This window comes from Salvia splendens, chromosome 4 (assembly GCF_004379255.2).
Source record: "Salvia splendens isolate huo1 chromosome 4, SspV2, whole genome shotgun sequence".
NCBI classification, from domain to species: domain Eukaryota; kingdom Viridiplantae; phylum Streptophyta; class Magnoliopsida; order Lamiales; family Lamiaceae; genus Salvia; species Salvia splendens.
In genome coordinates this window covers 34,747,820-34,769,518 of record NC_056035.1, presented here as the reverse complement: position 1 = coordinate 34,769,518, position 21,699 = coordinate 34,747,820, and the positions used below count along the sequence as shown (strand labels likewise).

Genomic DNA, 21,699 nt, shown 5'->3' with positions numbered 1-21,699 from the left:
AGTACCGAAATCCCTTTTCAAACATACCTAGTCGAATGGTTGAATATAACACGAACCGGGTCGTCGATTTGGGGTAGATGTTAACACCGGTGGGGTGTTATCGCTGAACTCTTGGACGACTGCTGTCAATTCTTCAATCTCGCAGAATGGCGGAGAGTATTAGGGTTTTAGAGAGTGGAGATAGTGGATTCGGATGAGAGAGAAATGAATGAGAGAGGTTGAAGAGACGGATGGTTTCAAATCGCTTGAAATTCGATCTTTCCAAAAATATGGCAGTTCAATTTTATCCGATTGACTATATTACCCCTATAATGCATAAGGACATGCTATATAATGCAACGCGTAACTAGAGTTGTAGCATCAATCTGGTCCGTTGATGCATAAGATCTAACGCCTAATATTAAGAAGAAAAAAAGGATCTTAGGCATGAATAGGAGAATAATGCTCCCCTAATCAATATCCACAACTTTTTAAGCTCATGCAGACCCTTAATTTATTTTTGTAGTATATGTCTAAATTTAAAAAAATAAATACTTATATAACAGAACAAATAATATATTTAAAATTTTAATCAAAAGATAGTTCAAGATAAAACCAGCTCTAGTCACACTTCTTATCCATTAACAATTCCCTTTCTTTCAGGATCTAATCAACTCTAAAATTTAGTGCAGAATGCAATCTAAAATAATATGGTGAATGGATGGATTTATAGCCACCAAATGCATATATTTATAGACTATAGTAGAAAAAAACCATAACGGTCAACGTCTATTAATTTTGTTGAATCATATACTTATTTCAGATGAAATTAAATTAGATACTACAACAGTTTATGAAAAGGTGCATAAAACGGCGCCGTCCAATTCCAATTTTCCCTTATTAGTTCAATAAAAGTCCATCTTCCTTAATTAAAACCCACCGATTCCATTACCTTTCTTATATTTTCTTTTTCTTTTAACATTTCTTCCGTTAGTTATATTTCCACATAATATATCCTAAATTTATTTGTCATATATACTCTACGGGGAGCGATCAATTGCTAACTCACTCTCTAGTTGCTAACTACAACTAATTTAAGACCATAGGATTTTAGAAATCTAGTGGTCTAAAATTTGCCACGTGTAATTTTTGTTTTTATTAATTAAATTGAAATTGATAAAAAAAACTACCAAATTAGGGTTTTGGATGAAAATGTCAATATAGTGTTTTAAAAATTTCAACACAACTGAAGATAATTGACGTTTTTTGTTGATCGTATTGACATTTCGGGGCTGACGATCTAGGCCATTGATTTGAATATCTAAGGGCTATTATTTAATTGTAATTAGTAATTAAATATTGAGTTAGCAATATAACACTCCCCTATACTCTACATGGTTATGATAATTTATGATTTAAATAAAGTTTATTATTTAAATTAGATTTCACACAATTATTGTAGGAGATTCTTTTGACACTATTCAATTTTTAATACCCTCTCTATGTTTGGCAAGGTTGATTAAAATCCATTTTATTACTATGTTTTTATTTGCTTGTAAAAGAAAATACTATAGGAACTTCTTTATGTTGGAAAATAAAATTATAAAGTGTATAATTATGAAGAAAATTGCTAAGCCTAACTAATCACTAATCACTTTAGATATTCATTTTAAATTTTATATTTTCCACACGAAGAAGTATTGAAATTAGAGTATAATTTATTAAAAATACAATACAGTTGTACATTGTATTGAGCAAATATCAATTTACTGGAAATATTTGCTCAGAAAAATAAAGGAAAGAAATGTGATGGAAAGTGGGGGAAAATGGAAGGGATAATTGGAATTGGACGGCGCCGTTTTGTGCACTGCTGTGCGCCCAATCCAACTGAGGGTCCAAATTGGAACGTCAATCACTAATACTGCATTTTATCCTCTCAAGGTTTTAAAAAACCCAACTTTACAAGAAACCAATTCAGTCTAATCTATATATTCGGGTTCGTCTGTGTTTTTTGCTGAATGGAAGAGTAATGGATGTAACTGCAGAAATGAGGGCGAGTAGAAATGGATTCCACCCTGTTCACTAAACCCACAACTTTTTATTCCCTCTCCAATATGGCTGCGCAGAAATTTTCTTACAGGGTAGGAATATTTGGATATTCCAATCATAAATATATGTGCTCTTTAATCCCATTTGCTATCTCTCTATTCTTGGTGTAGTTTGGATTGTAGAAATGGACTGTGCAGAAAAAAGGGATTAATTTCATAGTGTAGTTTATGGGACTGTAATGGGAATGGAGGAGTGGTTATAGTTTTAAGTGGATATCTATTAGCTAGTTGATGCTGAATTTCCTTTGCAGGTGAATATAGTTTTAAGTGGATATCTATTAACTCATTAGTTCATTCTCTTCGGAGTTTATCGCATGTCTAACGATTGATCAAATGCTTGTTATAAGTTTTAGTCTGAATGCAGTGTTGATTTTACATGTACAGAAACAGCTTGTCGTTCACTGTGAAATACTGTATCAAATATTTACTGTCAACGTTGTCTCTATAATTGGAGCATCTAATATGGATTCTCTAATTTGGTTAGGCTCCGTTGCTACAAAATTACTCATATTTTAGGAATACAAATGCTACCAGCCTATTGCATTTACGAGGAAGCTCTTCATCGAGAGTCTTATCCCTCTTAAATGTGACCCGCTATTCTACTTGCTCTGGTCAAGAATATGGCTCGTCATCAAAGAGAAGATCACGTGGACCTGTCATGGCAGCAAAAAAATCTGAAGGTTGTCACGAGTATATGTATATATTATGATTTTTGGGCTAACGTATTGTATTGAAATCATAGTTGTTTCTCTCCAGGGGAAAAACAGGGAGATGGCAAATACAAGCACACAGTCGACCTTCCTAAAACTGCATTTGGCTTAAGAGCAAATTCTGTTGTAAGGGAGCCTGAAATACAAAAATTATGGGATGAAAATCAGGTGTTTGAGAGGGTTACCAGCAGGAATACTGGGGTAACTTCCTCTTCATCTTTCTTTTCGCATCTAACTCTTCTGTAATGGATGATCTGCATCTGTAGTAAGTATACACCGGTTGATACTGATTAACTCAACAGGGAAGCTTTGTGCTCCATGATGGGCCTCCTTATGCAAATGGGGATTTACATATGGGACATGCCTTGAACAAGATTTTGAAGGATATTATCAACCGCTATAAGGTATATTTGGACTGCTATTTTTGTTTTAATGTTGATACACATGAACAAGACAGAATTTTTGGGATATTATTGAACTTTGTGTATTTTCCTTTCGTGAATGCTTGTAGGAATTTATGTGACTGTGTAGTGTGTACCGTCGCTTGTTCTTGAAAATTTTATGTGCCTGACAAATGTATGTTTTTCCCAGCTTCTTCAGAATTTCCAAGTCAGTTATGTGCCTGGTTGGGATTGCCATGGGTTGCCAATTGAACTGAAAGGCAAGTGTCACCAGTCTTACTTTGTGAAACCTTTGGAAAATTTTCCTGGGTGATTCTACTAAACTTGTGTAACTTGGAAACTCTCTAATCCGCAGGTTTGTAGAAATATAGCCAAAATAGCTCGCTTTTTAAACTTAGAGTGTAGAACTGTAAGCATAAATTCTTTGTGTTTATATCTAGACAAAGTTTAGGGGCTGATCTAAGATTGCAAGGCTTAGTAGGAATTTTGGTAATTTTTGATATGCATGAAACTGACGGCATTAGGTAGATGCATATGGGAGCTGAATCTATTCTCTAATTACCAACATGGTTTGTTCATGCGGTCTGTTTTAGGTTTGTTTGCTAACAATAGGTAGTGTGGTGGGATGACAAAGCTTGTTGATTTGTTTCAGTTTTGCAGTCTCTGGATCAGGATGCTAGAAAGGAGCTCACACCACTAAAATTGAGAGCAAAGGCAGCAAAATTTGCTAAATCAACTGTCAAGAATCAGCTGGCAGCATTTAAGGTTATGCTAAATCAACAGAATGAAAAGAAAAGTTTCTGCTTCAATACTGTGCTTCTTAGCAGGAAATCATACTATTTGAGTATTTGTCCATCAAAGCTTCACTATATACAGTTGGTTGAATTTCATTCATGCATCTCGATATATAGAGTTCTTAGATAGAATTACATGGCTAACCATGGCTGCTAAGCTATTGGTTTCCATCTAAGTCAAAATGTTTTGGTCTAAATCACTAAATGTACTTTTGTTATGTGTTGGGTAATTTTGGAAAAAAATGTGAACCCCCTCCCCCTCCCCCGTATGGATTTATCTTCAGTGGGATAACAAATGTTATTACATTGGTTACAGCGGTATGGCATATGGGCAGACTGGGAGAATCCATATCTCACTCTGGATCCAGAGTATGAAGCTGCTCAGGTATTTTATGTCCCTATATGAAGTGTCTCATTCATGGATTTTGATGAGTTATGACTAGTATGAATGTATCTATATCTTAACAATATAGTTTAAGCTTCTCTGTAATCTTTAATTCATATTCCTATTGTTTCCAGAGTGTTCTTATCATCTTTTCCTTTTGGTCTACACAAACTATGCTAGATTGAAGTGTTTGGGAAAATGGCGTTGCAAGGGTATATCTATAGAGGAAGGAAACCAGTACACTGGAGTCCTTCGTCTCGAACTGCTCTTGCAGAGGCTGAATTGGAGGTACTAAATCTTCTCTTCACTCATCTTCATCATTTTGGTATCTAACACTGACTAAGGAGTCAGAGAAAAAGTTTAGAATTGTGCAAAACTTTTGCTTTTAAGCAGAATCTTGACTATTTATGATCTTCAGTATCCTGAGGGGCATGTTTCGAAGAGCATGTATGCCGTTTTCAAATTAGTCTCTGGCACAACTTCGTGTAAACTGTTAGAGGATTTCTTGCCCAATTTGGGCTTGGCCATATGGACTACAACTCCATGGACTATTCCTGCCAATGCTGGTAAGAAATTCATTCCTGCTGCTGTTATTTGTTAGCATCATCATCAAAATGAAAAGTCCATGTATCATTTTGCAATACATACAAAGCTTGTTTATGATATATTCTTCTTACTTGTTTCTCTTTGTGTACATTTCAAAAGCTGCTATATAAATGATGTTTTTTCGTCCTTCAGCTGTTGCTGTGAATTCAAAGCTTCAATACGCTGTTGTTGAAGTTCATTCCAATTCTGTGGAAACTGTTGGATCTTCAGCCAATAAAGAGAAACAAATCGGAAGAATCTTGAAGGAAAATGAAAACCTGCACTTAATTGTTGGATTAGACCTTGTGCCAACTCTAGAAGCAAAATGGGGTGTGAAGCTTACTGTGAAGGAAACAGTTACAGGTGCAGAGCTAGAGAATTGCAGGTATGTTCACCCCGTAGAGAGTAGAGAATGCCCAGTCATCATTGGTGGGGATTACATCACGACTGAGTCAGGAACAGGGCTAGTTCATACTGCTCCTGGCCATGGACAGGAAGATTATGCGACTGGCCTTAAATATGGTTTGCCGGTTGTCTCCCCAGTAGATGATGAAGGGAAATTTACTGAAGAAGCTGGACAATTTAATGGTCTTGACGTACTTGGAAACGGCAATATTGCTGTTATTGAGTGCTTGGACGAAAACTTATCAATGATTATGGTTGAGCCATATAGTAAGTTCATTCTTGCCTTCGTGATCTGCCTATTCATTCTTTTCTTCTCTGCTCGTATCACAATAATTAAAGTTGTAGTTGTATGATCTTCTTCTCCTGACACTAAACAACAAATGCAGATCACAAGTACCCATATGATTGGCGAACAAAGAAGCCTACGATTTTCAGGGCAACTGAACAATGGTTTGCTTCAGTAGAAGGATTCCGTAAGACTGCAATGGATTCGATTAGCCAAGTAACCTGGATTCCTTCGCAGGTAATTAGCCAGCCTTCGCATGTGTTACTTTCTATTTGTCTCTACCTTGTAAAGACTAGGTGCGATGATAAGTCTGGGTTGGATAAATTTTTTAATCTTATCGGGCTTCCCTGTCACTTAGCTCATATTGAATTGGTAGGCAGAAAATCGAATTTCGGCCATGACTTCAAGCCGTTCTGATTGGTGCATCTCGCGGCAAAGAACTTGGGGTGTTCCAATTCCAGTGTTTTATCACGTGGAATCGAAGGAACCATTGATGAACGAAGAAACTATAGATCATATCAAATGTAAGGGCTATCAGCTGTTCAGTTTTTCTCATTTATGTGTTTAACTTGGTTATTGACCATGATGTATTTTTCTTGGAATTTTACCTATACATGCAATGTATAAAATATTCCTGGCTCTGCTCTCTTCATCAATACACTGTAAAACATACTTTGTTGGTTGCATACTTATCTAACACTCATTTATTTGGCAGCTATAATATCTCAAAAGGGGAGTGATGCATGGTGGTACATGAAGGTAGAGGAATTGCTTCCAGAAAAGTATCACGACCAAGCATCAAGCTATGTAAAAGGAACAGATACAATGGATGTTTGGTTTGACTCGGGTATACAACCATTCTTGTGATTAGTATATTTTTATTTATATATTTACAAGGCTTTGACTATTAAGTAATGCCTATTACATTTCTGATGTGCATACTGCCCACTAGACATATTCCCATATATTTTTTCTTGCTATATTTTATTTATTGAGTGCGTCCAATTATGGATATTTGTGCACACAATATTATTAAATCAGCTAAAAATGTAGAGGTTTTCCCTTTTGCACATGATTTTTGATCAGAGTAAAGAGTGCTCACCATTCTTTGAAGATTGAATACTAACTACATTGGTTTATTGTAGGTTCTTCATGGGCTGCAGTACTGGGTAAGAGAAGTGGTCTTAGTTACCCTGCAGATTTGTACCTCGAGGGTACAGATCAGCACCGTGGCTGGTTCCAAAGTTCATTGCTGACAAGTATTGCTGCAAACGGTAAGAAGTGTACATTTATCTTCAACAATGTATCTAGTCTGACAATTTAGTACATTTCTAGTTGACTATCGCCACTGGATACAATCCTTAGTATGCCGTGTTTTGTTTAGTCTTATGAAGTTCTGATTATGTAAGTTGACTGTTTTATGAACAATCACGACCCGCAGTAAGAAGGCATGTACTTAAGGTTAAGCTGTTGATTGAAGTGATTTTTGTGGCAATGATACTGGATTTTGTTTGTTGTCCATGGCATGTCTTATTTAGTCTTTCTTTTGTTAGAGGCTTATATTCCTAAGAAATGTTACTTCTAAAATTGCAGGAAAGGCTCCATATCGCGGTGTCATAACCCATGGATTTGTACTTGACGAGAGGGGTTTCAAGATGAGTAAATCTGTAGGCAATGTTGTCGACCCAAGAACTGTGATTGAAGGAGGAAAAGGCCAGAAGGTAGGAATGACCATATGCTGCTCAAGAATTAATATTTTACGAACCGCTGAATTTTACCTTGATTGCCTTCAATAGGAGAGCTTCGGTGCAGATGTACTTAGGTTATGGGTCTCCAGTGTAGATTATTCTGGTGATGTCATGATTGGAAATACAGTCCTTCGTCAAATGTCGGACATATACAGGAAACTAAGAGGAACCTTGCGATTTCTCCTGGGCAACTTGCATGATTGGAAAGTATGCCATCTCTTTAAGCTTATGTATTTTTTTATTTTAAACGCCTAGCTACTGTCGTCTTAGGTTGTAGATTTTGCAATAGATATGTAGTTTTTCATCGACCCTTTATGATTGCCCTTGTTAATTTTATTTGGTTTCTGCAGGCTGATTATGCTGTTCCGTATAGTGAGCTCCCGATGATAGATCAATACGCGCTGTTTCAACTTGAAAATGTCGTGAAGAACATCAAAGAGAGCTATGACAATTACCAGTTCTTCAAGATTTTTCAGGTATAATCTGTCACTGCTATTAATTCTGTTCAAGCCAATGTTGTAAAAGTACTTCTCTAGAAAATATATATTACAGATATTCAAATTTGAATTATGTAATCCTCAGATTTTATTTTCAACCATAACAGATCATTCAGCGGTTTGTTGTTGTTGATCTCTCAAGTTTCTACTTGGATGTCGCCAAAGATCGACTTTATGTCGGGTGAGCATTTATTTCATTTTACTCCCCACCACCGTTGTTTCCTAGGAAGAAATTCATCACTTAATAGTAATTTCTTTCCAATCCTCATTTTGTCTACACTTTCAGGGGAACCACGAGCTCTACAAGGAGGAGTTGTCAAACAGTCCTTGCTGCACAGCTGCTTTCCGTGTCAAGGGTGCTTTCTCCTATCTTACCACATTTAGCTGAGGACGTATGGCAGAATCTTCCTTTCCCATTCACTACAGCTGAAGGCCATGTTGCAAATTTTGTCTTCGAGGCAGGATGGCCCGTGTCGAACGAAAGACATCTTGCGTTCCCTGAAGACGACGTCATCTTTTGGGGGAAGATTCTTGAGGTGGATTTTTAGCATATATTTTGACAAGAAACTTATATGTCACATAATCTAATTCAAGCTGACTTTCCCAGCTGAGAAATGAGGTCAACAAAGTGCTCGAGGTAGCTCGTACACAGAAATTGATCGGCTCTAGTTTAGAGGCAAAGGCCTACCTCTATGCATCTGATGACGATCTGGTTTCCAGACTGGTTAGCTTGTGCTCGTCCGATAATGAGGCTGACACGTTGCATCGGATCTTCTTGACGTCTCAGGTACACAATATGTTGCCGTAGTTGAATGAGCAAGACTATAACTGCATCCTCTGTAATTATCTGTATTCTGTCCTACTCTGATAAGAAATTTTCAATTTGCTGAATATGCAGGTTGAGATTCTTCGCACCTTAGACGATGTGAAAGAGGATGATATAGCTTGCACCGGAGAGTACCTTATTGATGACACAAGCAAGGTGTGGATCGGTGTGTCTCGTGCAGATGGGTCAAAATGTGAGAGATGTTGGAATTTCTCACCTCAAGTTGGTAGTTATGACGACCACCCATCGCTGTGTAGCCGGTGTCACAGTGTTGTCAGCCACCCAATTCCTGCTCTTGCTGCAGCTAATTAGACATTTTCCAATGTCGTGGCAGGCCTTCGGGTTGTGGCTGAGAGTTTCAGGGGAAGGTGGTGGAGGTATAATAAGTCCGTGGAACAGTACACATTTTTTTTCTGAAACAGATTCATCCATCTGCACATATTTGAAGCTTAATTTTGCCTCTCTCGATGCTCTACGTTTTGAATTTTTCTCATTTGAGAAGTGAAAACATGATATTCACAGGAAATACAGCACATAAATTATCTATTTGCAGAATGTTATTCATCTTGACGGGTTTAATAATGTATACACCTCGCCAATTAAAAAGAAAAATCTTATAATTTCTAACGAACGCACGTTAAATCCGATAAACATACCAAGTGCTACAAAAATTATAGATGCTCAAAATTTGCCAACTTGATACAAGCCATTATTTCTAAAGGCGATGGGATGGGATACAAATTAGTAAATCCATGTGAACTACTGATAGAGAAAGCAAGCTCGAACAATTACAAGATAAGTTATTGGGATCTCATACATGCTAAGGCTATACGGGTTTACAATAATACGTAAGATCACACAGGTTGTTGCAATAGATCCGAGCCCTCTTCATCATGCGATTGTATTTGTAAATCCTGCAATAAGCAAAGAAGAGTTGCCATACTTTAAATACTACGAGTTGGTTAGCAGAGGCAAGTTTTGGCCACAATAAGATTAGTGCAATATACGGTGGAATGTGAAACTGTGAGGAAAACATGCTTTCCTCAAACTAGGTTACAGTTGATGTTATGTATGCAAATCTGGTAAGAAAAGCATTTGTGGAGTTATAGATTTGACATCATGTTGTTTATTGGGTTTTTTCTTTTTTTGTTCTAGATCACAAATAACATTCCTCGAGTGTACTAGACTTTTTTTTTATTCCGCCTTTGGGAGAGACGCATGACCCTCATGCGTCTCCTTTTAATGAAACGCATGACGGAGATGCGTCTTTTATAGAGACACATGAGGGACATGCATCGTTAAAATTTTTTTTTTCTTTATTTTTTTTTGAAAGACGCATAAGCGTCATGCGTCACAGGAGGCAAAGACGCATAAGCGTCATGCGTCTTTCATTTTTTCATAAATAAATAAAAAAATAAAATAAATAAAAAAATGAAAGACACATGACGCTTATGCGTCTTTGCCTGTGACGCATGACGCTTATGCGTCTTTCAAAAAAAATAAAGAAAAAAAATAAAAATTTAACGACGCATGTCCCTCATGCGTCTCTATAAAAGACGCATCTCCGTCATGCGTTTCATTAAAAGGAGACGCATGAGGGTCATGCGTCTCTCCCAAACCCGGAACAAAAAAAAGTTCAGTACAAACACGAAATCTAAGTTCTATTCTAGAACAAAAAAAGAAAAAACCCGTTGTTTATTAGAGATAAAAACTCTGGGTGTTGCATTTCTTTCGTACCTGACACATTCATGTCAGTTATTAAACAACTGAAATAGATTTTGATAGCATATGCAAGCTAATCTCAAAAAGTACAAATGAATCGACAAATTTTATTCAGCATGTGAGTAAAAAGTATATTCAGTAAGTAAAACGCCATATATCATAAGTACCTGCGTTTGTAGTAATTGATTTGGTTGTTGGTCTTGGGACATTGGGTACGCCTGAGGTTGAGACATCCGATAATAAGGCTCTTTAAGATCAAGTTTTCCGGATGATGTCTGGAGTATTCCTCCTTGTTCAGCACCAGGCCCCCACATTTTAGCTATTGAAACAAAAAAAAAATAGATAGTTAGTGAAGGAAACTAAACAAGTAAAAGAAAATGTGGTAATGCTGAGAATGAAGTTTTAGAACCCCACCAGACAATGTTAGGTTAAGGGTATAGCTCTGAGCTTTATGGGCTACCATATGGAGTCGGCCTGTTATCTCTTGGCCAGGCATCACATATATAGGTTGGGCCAGAACACAACGAAGCTGGTACCAGTGCGTTACAGGGGCGCCTGGAGCAGTGGTTAGCCACCTTTGTACAGTGCTGCCAATGCGGTAAAGTGACGAAGTAAGAATACGAGCCAGACTCAACGTACTGATAATGTTGCAGTGAACTATATTACCTCCCGCCAAATAATACGTCAAACCAACAGGCCAATCCATGCACTCTGGTGCCGGTTGAAGATACAAACCTCAATGGAATGTCAAATTCATACAAATCTTCCTCCTGTCATTGTGACATTTCAACCATCAGCTTAGAATTTTGCTTGGCCACAGAAGTACTTTTTCTTTTGTTTGCGGAGTTGTATCTATAGAAGATCTTGGAAATGTAGGATCATGTATGCAAATATGATATATACAAGCAGGTAGAGGAGCCAGTGGCATTTACCTTAGCAGAGGTGAAATCTATCACATGTGAGATTGCAGGAGCCACCAATAACCTAGGATCAAAAGCGTCCACAACTGGCTGCAATTCTCAGAGGAGTCAAAGTGGAATATGATCAGATATATTATACGGACAGATTATCCCTAACTATTCCGAATCCAAATAGGTGAAAGAGTGTAGGATGAATGGTAGAGAAGAACAGCAACGTAATTATAATAAATAATATACTTTGACCTAAATTGTTGCCTTTTCAAGTCAAATCTCTTCCCAACATTAAAAGAAGACCCAAAGCTCGGTTTTTACATATCAGGGAGCATCCCATAAGTTAATACAACACTCAAAACACATCCATAATTCACCTTGGAGCTCTGAGATCAATCAAGCAAGAAGGATCAAGGAATTCAAGGAAGATCAAGACGAAACTATTTCTTGTAATCTAAATAGCACTCCCTCTATCTCGCCATAAGCGAGGCATATATCTTTTGGGCACAGGATTTAAGAAAATGCTGTTTAAAATAGTTAAGCGGAGAGAGAATAAAGTGAGAGTGAGAGAATAATTGTGTTATATTTTGCCAAAAAAGGAAATGGCTCACTTTAGGTGGGACATCCTAAAAAGGAATATGAGTCACTTATGGTGGGACGGAGGGAGTAATATAAAGTTTAATTGCAGTAGTACGGTACTTAGAGTGTACATTGTAGTCTCTGTGGATATGATATCCATGCTAAACATTAACTATACTATAATTACACTTTCCACTTGCAGTATAGTATTAGTACTAATAAAAAGTGCATCTATAGTTCATACTTGAAACATCAGAGTCTATAGAGAGCACAAAATGACCAGCAAGCTCTTCATCACAGTAAATGGATCTTGGTGATGCCGAGCAAATGAGCGATAGTTTCCGTATGTGTAAAAAACTAAAAAGACTGGTTGAACAGACATTAGAAGCCTACATCACTAAAGTAGATGCACAGAAAAGAAGCAGACAAATGGAATGAGAATAAACCTGTGAGAAGTATCCTTGAAAGGCAGTTCCATGTAAAGGCGTCAAATTAACACTATAATAATTTTGTTGTTGCCAGAACAACGCCTGGATTGAGAAAAGAAACAATATATTTGTATCTTATCCAAATAGTAAAAACAATAGAGATACAGAAATAATAAATAATTTAGCTTCTATAACATATTCATTCACATATAATAAATTTATTCAAGATATCTCTTGTTGATCATTGGCAGAGAATTATAGACAACCATGGCAGTAAGAGATGCTTTACCTTATTTGCAATTTCTATGTATAAGTACTCATCACTAAATGGTGCCATATGTATTCTACAATAGCAAATAATAACAAATATCAGCACAAGAGGGTAAGGAAAATATATTCAGGGATTATAGATTATCTATGCAGATATATGGAGGTTTCATATTTAAAATCAAAATTGATCTTTTAGTATTGCAAACACTTGACTAAGTTGCATAAAAGATGAAAATGCAGGCTTGGAGGACCATCTATGAGGAAGGAGATGGGAAACTTTTGCAGTACAAAATCTCGTTCTTACGAGGAAACGGTAGCAATGGCAGTTATGTATGACTCTAACATCCTCCAATTGACAAAACCCGTAACAGTAGCAATTAACACAAGGAGGGATCTTGCGCAACCCCTACCTTCCAATTGTTGGAAACATTTTCCCTTTTGGAACAAGGAACCTATCTCTTGCAATTATGTATGATTCTAGCATCCTCTCATTTATTAGCAACGTGCCTGCAGAACAAAGTCAGTTATCAGTAAACGTGCACATTATGAATAAAGAAAACGTTCCACTAGTGTTTCTTCTTTATCTTAGCTAGTTAGCTACATCTCCAATCATCAAGGGCCTAATCATAAGATGGATGACAGAAGAACAATAATTAAGCATACCCATGGGTTCAGATATCAAAATATCTGCTTTCTCGGGTAGTTCAACCTCTTCAACTTTGCCCTTAATTACCTATAAGCAAAAATATGAAACAAAAAATTGATAAGATGAGAGGAAAATGGTTAATCTAACAAGCAGGTAAAAGTATGACAGGGCAACACTTACTGTTATTCTTTCACTGAGTGAAGGATTTCCAGATATGAGTTTGCGAGCATAATCTGCCATATCTGATGCTTCTACAGCATAAACATGCTTTGCACCAGCCTGAGAAAAGCATATTAGAATTATAAATCATAAAGTTCTGATATTCATGATGCAAGGTATTCAAAAGCATCAGGTTTATCACTGAACCTGAGCAGCAAATAAAGACAAGATGCCACTACCAGCCCCAACATCAACTACTACACGATCAGTGAAATCAGTGCGGTTTTCAAGAACTGCAGCATAATAAGTTCCTGGAATAGAAATTTCAACCATGTCATTCCAACAATACTACAACTACAAGAAAATGCAAACAAGCACTTATATGCAAAATTTCTTGAAAAGAAATGAAAAGGCCACAGGTTTCAAATCTTGGATGTAAATGACAAACCAAAAAGTTATTGCAGAACAGCTCGAAGGAGAGAGTAACCTGTCCTCACATAGTCTTGCATCATATTTTGTTGATGAAGAAGCTGTCCATAGTAATGGAAGTACATTTTGGCAGAAGATTCCTCTATTTTGTCATCAAACTTGCTTGCAGATGATGATGCCATTTCATTTGGCAAACATGACCCTGGAACAGAGGAATTGATACATGAGTCAGAGAGTCTTCCTACTTCATCTGCCCAAATATTTACTCCATTTTTATCGTACATTTAGAATTTAGAATTATCTAGGAAATCAAGTTATTTGACTGAACTTCCTGTCATTTAACCATACTTGGGGCTTACAACAATTTTATGTACAGCGCAAGTTATCATAGAAAGTCTTACTATATTATACTCAGTGTTGTTAGGGGTGCAGGGCGTAATGGGGCGATTATGTAAAAATCCGGGGCGCGCACCCTATGAATTGGGGCGCACTAACATATTAGAATTCTTCTTTTCTTGCTATACTAAAAAGAATTTGAGTAGAAGGAAGAAATAATTGAGAAGAGGATAATAAGGAATAGTTAATGTCTTTAGAAGAGGAGAGCTGGAACGGTTTCTTTTAGAGAAATGGAAAATTTATTATTTTTGGTGATTTGAAGGGATCAGGCTCAGATTTAAATGAAGCGATTTTAACATTAATTATGATTGAGTTATTTGACAAGATTTGAAGACTTTAGAGTTTTTTAATTTAATAATTTAGTCGCCCCAGCCGCGCCAAGCTGCCTCGCTCCGAGAATATGGCTTGTCCAAGCCACCTTGGGGCAATTCAGTTGGCGCCCCGCGCCCCAAAAGCACCTGGGGCACGCTTTTAACAACGCTGATTATACTAAAGACACGCAAGATGAGATGACCCATGTTTGAAATCTTACAAGGAAATAGCATCGATCACATCTTTACATGAATAAAATAAATCACTAAACCAGTACGTACCGAGCAAACAAGCTAACAAATACTTAGAAAATAAATGATGAGGTCACATCTACCAAGGCAAACCAACAAAGATATTGTATACCAACCTTGAATAGCCACTTCCTTCTTCCATTGCTCAAATGCACAATGGAAGGCCCTGCTTTCCTCCTCATTTCTAAACTCTATGGTGATGCCCCTGGAATAGCTTTTCTGATTCACAAGACAAAAGGCAACAGAAAAATACCTCATTTATACATGATGCAGAAATGGGGAGAAAAAGTTCTCATAGTTTAGCGAGTACAAGCAAATATACAGCGATATATCACATACTATATGGCTATTCACTTTGAGGCAAATAATATTAGAGCAAGCTCCATGCCCTCACTCATCATCTGGGAACATACTTCATAATTCTTTACATTGATAAAAAAAAACTGTATGTTCAAATCATGCATTTGTTTTGACCCTCGAGAGAAAAGAACTAGTCCCGCCTCCATTTCTGTATGAGCTAGAGACTATTACTATACATGATACACAGGCAACGATGTATCTCATACCTCTTTACTTGTATCGGAAGCTTCAGTCATACATAATGACTGCGCCGGACCAAGCTTGTAAAGCTGGAATAAAAATCAAAACATAATAAATTAAAAGTCACAACACATAAAAATGAAGAAATAGGCATAGCTCGATAACTTCATATAAGCTGAACTAATTGTGAATTCAATACGTACGGAGTCCGCAATACTTTTCATATGTTATCAAAGAAAAGTTTTCCACTATATAAAAACACAAAAGGAAAGGGTCAATAGTTAAGTCCACTCACCTTTTTATATTGCCAACATTTTCAAGAACTGTACAAGTCAATTCCATGCTATATTTATCAAATAAGTAAATACCAAACAAGTTCATGATTCCGTTCCATTCGCATACTTAACACAGTACTTTTTTGGTTAAATAGTAAGTACTAGTATCATTTATCTTCCACGAGCTTATGCACTAAACACAACGTAGACAAGGAAAACAACAAAAAGTTCTTTTTTTCCTACGTTATACAGACTTAAAAAATATCGAAATTCTAACATGTCAATAAAAATCGTCCAAATGGAGGTTAAAAAAGAAAACGAAAAAATATTCACCATAATCCTGGATGAAACACACAATGCAATTCAGATAACTTAACATAACATAACATAACTACACACTCACTACATTCTTCGTGTCAGCAGGCTTAGTATCCGCCTACAAAATTCAATACAGAAAAAAACGAACACCTTCGAACCTGGCAGTTGCTGCGATCGAACTGAACCACGTCGTCGGAATCGGACTCGTAGGTGAATACAAGCGAGTCGGAACGGAACCGCGCCACCACCGGCGGCGAGGCGCTTCCGGAAATCGAGAGCTGCGAGATTGAGGCCACCAAAAAGTCCTGTTCCCCAAGCTTATTGTTGTCCATTTGAGCAAGAATAATTCAGCTGATTCTGCCTAAAAAAAGAATTAAAATCAGAAAAAGGAAGCAAGGAATGTATCCGCGTCCAAAAAGAGAAACAGTTAGGGTTTTCACTAAGAGAGTAGGAGAGGAGGTTTTAGTGCGCAATGGCTTTTTGCTGCACTGGTTTTTGTTTGAGGTGCCGATGATCAGGGGTCCCGTGATCCGCTGCTGCAGGCCGCAATGCAATCGGTGACGTGTTGGTTATTGATTGGTTGCACCTCGTTTGGTTGACTATGAAAGCACACCCTCGACATTTACAAAAGATTTTGTGATGTAAATAATTTTATTTTAAAAATAAAACGAAATACTAGTACTCTATTGTTTTCACTCTTTACAGCTGATGATTTGGTAGCTAACAGTAATATTTGTTTTCACTCTTTATTTTATAGCTGAACACTAATATTTAGGTAATCCACAACGTTGTTCCTATACCGTTCCTTAATCATTCCTTAAATTACTATTTGTGGGCATCCCTGTACTTTTTTACTTCATTCCTTAAATAAGGAACGGAACCTGCAACCCTCCGTTTCTTATCCGTTCCTTAAATTACTATTCATTCAATTTAATTTTTTTTTTATTTCCAACCCAATTCAATTAAAACAAACACACTTCATTACATAAAATAAACTTACAACATAAAATTCGTAAAAAAAACATAATTTAATAATTTCCTAAAAAATAAAAGTACACAATTTAATACTTTCATCCTCCAAAGTTTGCCCAAATGTGCTCAATTAGATCCTCTTGGAGTTGGGTGTGGGCGCTAGAGTCGCATGTCCTTGCACGAATAGATAACCGTTCTTGTAGAGACGGATGCGCTCCACTTCGAGGCGGACTACTTGCGGTTGAGCTTCCGGGGGATTCAGGGTCGAACCAATTTCCCGCCTCGGGTCCTTCGTCTTGGACAATCATGTTGTGCAAGATTATGCACGTATACATGATGTCGACCATGCTCTCCATGAACCACGTACGAGCCAGGGCTTTGATGATGTTGAAGCGCGCTTGGAGAACCCCGAACGTCCTCTCCACATCCTTGCGAGCAGCCTCCTGCTTCTGCGCAAAAAGAGTCTGCTTTGGGTTCGCAGGCCTGCTGCACGTCTTCACGAAGGTAGGCCACTTCGGGTAGATGCCGTCGGCGAGATAGTACCCCATTTTATAAAGCCGGTTGTTGGCGACGAAGTTGATGGCCGGCGCTTTACCATCCAAAACTTCAGTTAAGAGGTCGGATTGGTGGAGCACGTTTACGTCGTTGTTCGACCCGAGGACCCCGAAGTACGCGTGCCAGATCCAAAGCCGGTAGTCGGCAACGGCCTCGAGTATAACGGTTGGGTGGGTGCCTTTGTGGCCGCTCGTGTAGGACCCCCTCCACGCCACCGGGCAATTCTTCCATTGCCAGTGCATGCAATCGACGTTGCCGAGCATCCCGGGGAATCCGTGCACTGTTTCGTGAGGGTTGAGCAGGAACTGACAATCGGTCGTGCTTGGCCTCCGGAGAAATTAATCGGTGAAGGCTGCCAGGACGCCTTTGCAGAATTTGAGCAAGCACATTCACCCAGTGGTGTCTCCGATGTGGAGGTATTCGTCGAACATGTTGGTCGTTTGTCCAGTCGCAAGCTGACGGATTGCTGCAGTACATTTCTGCAGCGTCGTGTGGCTGGGACGACCGATCGCGTCGAACCATTCCTGGAAGAACTCTTCTCGGGCTGCCAAAGTATTCGCGATGTGGAGAAATAGCGGTTTCCCCATGCAGAAACGACGACGAAAGTAGGTATCTCCCAAATCGGGTTATCGCAGAAGTAGTCGCTTACTAACCTTGCGGCGGCTTCCTACCGGTTACGATGGATGTACGTACGGGAGCGTCGTTGGGGCGGCGCGGCTTCTTCCGCCTCCCGTCGTCGATCTTCTTCAAGTGATTGTTCCATTATTTGACGCATTTGTTCAAAAGGATCCATTAATTTGATTAAATTTGGAAGAAGAAAAACAGAGTTGATTTGAGATGAAAATTGAGGTGGAAATAGAGAGGATTTGAGAGGAATAGATGTGTGTTTGTGAGTGAAATGAGTATGAAATATGAGTATTTATAGAGTAAAGAAATTTAAAAAAATAATTTTTTTTTTAAAAAACGGATAAAAAAACGGTAACATTACCGTTGCAAAAATTTATTTTTTAAATTAAATTCGATTTTAAAAAAATGAATTATTGCGTCACCGTGACGAAACCCACTCGCGGGAGCAGCGAGTGGGCGTCACGCATGCGCTGGGAGCTCGCCACGTTGCCTTAGCGCGTGGCGAGGCGTGTCGTGCCGCGTCTCGCTGCGACGACTCACGGCACGGCATGGGCAAGGGATGGGGACGACACGGGCATCCACAACACCTGTCTCCGCGATTTCGTTCTGCAGACACGGAACGCGGCACCGTAAAGGCACGCATTGTGGATGCCCTTATAGTAGTTTGTTTCATATTTATGCGATAATTTATGAAGAAAGTGTTCAATATACAGAATGATTGGTAGAGTGATATGATCCAAAGCAGTAATTGAGATGACAAGTTTGGGCAGTAATAGATCATATCTTAAACAATTACCCCATTATTACTATCAATATTGATAGTTTTGGTTTTTGGTAGGGGCTGACATTAATTTACTGCAAAATTAAATAGAAGAGAGATAGCTAGAAACATAGTCTACGCAATGTTTATTAGATCCATCTCACTAACATAAGCATACAAAAAAATGAAGGCCTAATTACTTAAAAATATGAGCCCCTCACGAATATGAAGGCCTAATTACTGGAAAGCCGGCCCAAAACATGTAGCTCCATCATCTTTTAAATTAAAGCTCAGTCACAAATTGAAATCTCACAATTCAAAATCTAACAAACGTTTATCTCAATTTCTCTCTCTAGGGCATTTCCAGCAAAGCTTTTGTTCCCAATAATGGTAAATTACTCCCCCAAATCCAAGCATTCTCTTTTGGATTTTCATCTATAGTCGTTGATCATGCATCTGGATTCTCGTTTCGTTTGCTTTTTTACCGGTTTAGCTTATACATTTTGGATTACACCGGTTGTTTTGGATGTGATTTATTTGGAATTGCTCGATTGCATAAATGATCAAATTGTCATGTCATTAAACTTTTCCGAATTTGGTTCTTAGATTTGATAATGTGCCATTTGTTTTCATTTCATATTGAAAATGTCGAGGTTGCATGGAGGCAATATAATTGTGCTAACTGTAAATTGAATAATCGATTGTTTATGACTTTTTTTGTGATTGTGGATCTACCTATACTGCAGATGATTGGTGTAATGCAGAAGTAACTAATGTTGTTGGAGAATAAGGGTGCATCACAAAATTTGTTGATATTATTATTTTACATCTAATGGTTCGTATAATAATTTGTATGATTAGAATTTTTTTGTTGCGTACCATACAACGCATCTCTGCGATATCACGTCTGAATTTCCTCTTCTTCAGTGAGTTAGGAATTATGAAAGCCATAACTCATATTATGTGATGTTGATGGAATTGTTTCATACTTAACTTCTCGTGTTCTGATAAAGGGTTACAATGTTTCTTTCTCTTATTAATGATATGAATACTAACTTACTTAGATACAGTGCTCGTGTCTTTTATATACAGTATTTCATTTTTACAGTTTTATAAGATCTTTTTACTCACAGGGCACTCTAGTGGATTTTTGATATTCAATATCCAGTTGATAGTTTATTTTTCAAAACATTTGTCTTCACAATAAATGCTTGTTTTTAACTGTTCTGCCACATTAACTTTTACTTTACTTACTAGACATTGTGGTATTCCTTATAATAATATACTTAAATTGCAGGACGGTCAAGATGATGCTAAACAAAGCACCACTGACATGACTGCATTTGTAAGCTCTATCACACATGCTAAAATTTGTGATTAATATGTTTGTAATTTTCATTCATTCAAGATATTAATTAATCTAGTTTAGTATTCCGTTAGTAGTTTCTGTTTTATTGCCTGTATGATGAGTCTCAATGTCTCATTGTGTTCTTTGAATATTTTCTTTTTTTGCCCTTTCTTTTATGCTGTAGAAGATTGAGTATTTGTTCATTCCACCTCACATGTTTGTGATTAGAATATTGTCCACTTGCCAAAAGTACTTGTGCTAATATTCCTACTTTTGATTTTTTAGGTGCAAAATCTTCTTCAGCAAATGGTCAGTGACTATAATTATAAAGCTAAGTTTCAATTTATGTATTTTGGCTTTCTGATGCTTCCTATTTTATTTACCTTCTTCTTGTGCAGCAATCAAGATTTCACACAATGTCAGAATCTATCATCTCTAAAAATATCCTTCTGTACTATACAATATACATAGTTGCTTCTTCATTTCTGTGAATGCTACCTTTTTTTATTTATGAACATAAGAGTAAATAATTGATTGAGCTTGGAAATGGGTAATCATGGAATCTGTAGTACTCGTGATATCTCAAGCATGTTTGACAAACATTCACTACATTGAACAATGCTACTCGTTTGGTACACATGGCATCAGTGACGAGCCCTCAAATTGGTAATTGAACACTGCATCTTTGTCTTTCCATTCATGTTCAATTGGTACTTTTGGACTGAGTTCCTTAACAAAGCTGCACTTGACGAAATGGGTAACCGGATTGATGAGTTGGAGCAGAGCATCAACGATCTTAGAACTGAGATGGGTCAGGAAGGCTCTCCATCGCCTTCAGCTGCAGCGAAGATTAAAGAAGAACCAAAATCTTGAGGAGATAGTTAAACATATTTTTGAGTGTTGCATAGTGCTATCTTTGAGGAGGCACTATACAAGAATCACTAGGAGCACAATCTTGTGATTGATATTCAACTGTGTTTTCTAATCGGAGATTGTTTGCAATTATGCAAATTTGGTCAGCTTTGTGCTTCATTTAAAGTTCATTAAAATGAGCTTTCGTTTAGTAAAAATGATGCTTACCAAAATTATAGTATTGTTACTTGCAGAAAAAATTATGTAAACGTAATCATTTACGTAAAATTATGCCATGACATGTTTGCAAGAAATTCCATCATTTCAGTTTCGTGCAATGGCTGCTCGTGAAAATAGTAAGTGATTGATTTTCCTTTTTTCTTGTTATCTCACTACAAGTTTTTAATTCCATTTTTAGCAGAAGATCTAATCTCTATTATTTTACTTTATCTCATACTTTACTATGTCTTTATCATCTCTCCTACTTAATTCAATAAATATCATTTGTCTTATTATAATAGTACTTTATTTTGTGAGTTTTTTACACTTCACTAGCAAGGTTTAAAAATGGATTGGAGTTTCTCCTAGCCGAAAGATTATGGTTTGAATTCAACATACTCTCTCA

General features: G+C 37.4%; 3 protein-coding genes across 4 annotated transcripts; 2 read left to right on the top strand and 1 right to left on the bottom strand.

The window, feature by feature from the left end:
* Positions 1 to 1,882: 1,882 nt before the first annotated feature.
* Positions 1,883 to 9,270, top strand: LOC121799629 (isoleucine--tRNA ligase, chloroplastic/mitochondrial-like). Its single transcript, XM_042199048.1, has 21 exons — positions 1,883 to 2,120; positions 2,572 to 2,767; positions 2,844 to 2,998; positions 3,100 to 3,201; positions 3,389 to 3,458; positions 3,851 to 3,963; positions 4,309 to 4,377; positions 4,558 to 4,665; positions 4,796 to 4,943; positions 5,116 to 5,634; positions 5,754 to 5,890; positions 6,030 to 6,177; positions 6,369 to 6,500; positions 6,799 to 6,927; positions 7,247 to 7,374; positions 7,450 to 7,608; positions 7,752 to 7,877; positions 8,006 to 8,079; positions 8,185 to 8,434; positions 8,506 to 8,685; positions 8,797 to 9,270. The coding sequence occupies exons 1-21, from the start codon at positions 2,043 to 2,045 to the stop codon at positions 9,034 to 9,036; spliced, it is 3,261 nt and encodes a 1,086-aa protein (XP_042054982.1). The 5' UTR covers positions 1,883 to 2,042; the 3' UTR covers positions 9,037 to 9,270.
* Positions 9,271 to 9,323: 53 nt separating this feature from the next.
* LOC121799630 (probable histone-arginine methyltransferase 1.3) lies at positions 9,324 to 16,516 on the bottom strand. The gene is made up of 15 exons (XM_042199049.1): positions 16,119 to 16,516; positions 15,394 to 15,456; positions 14,944 to 15,046; positions 13,927 to 14,070; positions 13,647 to 13,750; positions 13,461 to 13,559; positions 13,298 to 13,367; positions 13,045 to 13,141; positions 12,654 to 12,708; positions 12,383 to 12,466; positions 11,379 to 11,456; positions 11,113 to 11,216; positions 10,861 to 11,033; positions 10,614 to 10,765; positions 9,324 to 9,638 (listed from the first exon to the last, which is right to left on the bottom strand). Exons 1-15 carry the CDS (start codon positions 16,290 to 16,292, stop codon positions 9,579 to 9,581), a joined length of 1,560 nt encoding a protein of 519 aa, XP_042054983.1. The 5' UTR covers positions 16,293 to 16,516; the 3' UTR covers positions 9,324 to 9,578.
* A 2,625-nt stretch (positions 16,517 to 19,141) lies between these two features.
* On the top strand, positions 19,142 to 21,292 carry LOC121799628 (heat shock factor-binding protein-like). Of its 2 annotated transcripts, XM_042199046.1 has the most exons (6): positions 19,191 to 19,264; positions 19,621 to 19,709; positions 20,172 to 20,219; positions 20,508 to 20,531; positions 20,621 to 20,663; positions 20,968 to 21,292. In XM_042199046.1, the coding sequence occupies exons 2-6, from the start codon at positions 19,707 to 19,709 to the stop codon at positions 21,093 to 21,095; spliced, it is 246 nt and encodes an 81-aa protein (XP_042054980.1). In that variant the 5' UTR covers positions 19,191 to 19,264; positions 19,621 to 19,706; the 3' UTR covers positions 21,096 to 21,292. The 2 variants fall into 2 exon arrangements, with proteins under 2 accessions (XP_042054979.1, XP_042054980.1); XM_042199045.1 differs by lacking the exon at positions 19,621 to 19,709 and having other exon boundaries at positions 19,142 to 19,264.
* Positions 21,293 to 21,699: the final 407 nt, after the last annotated feature.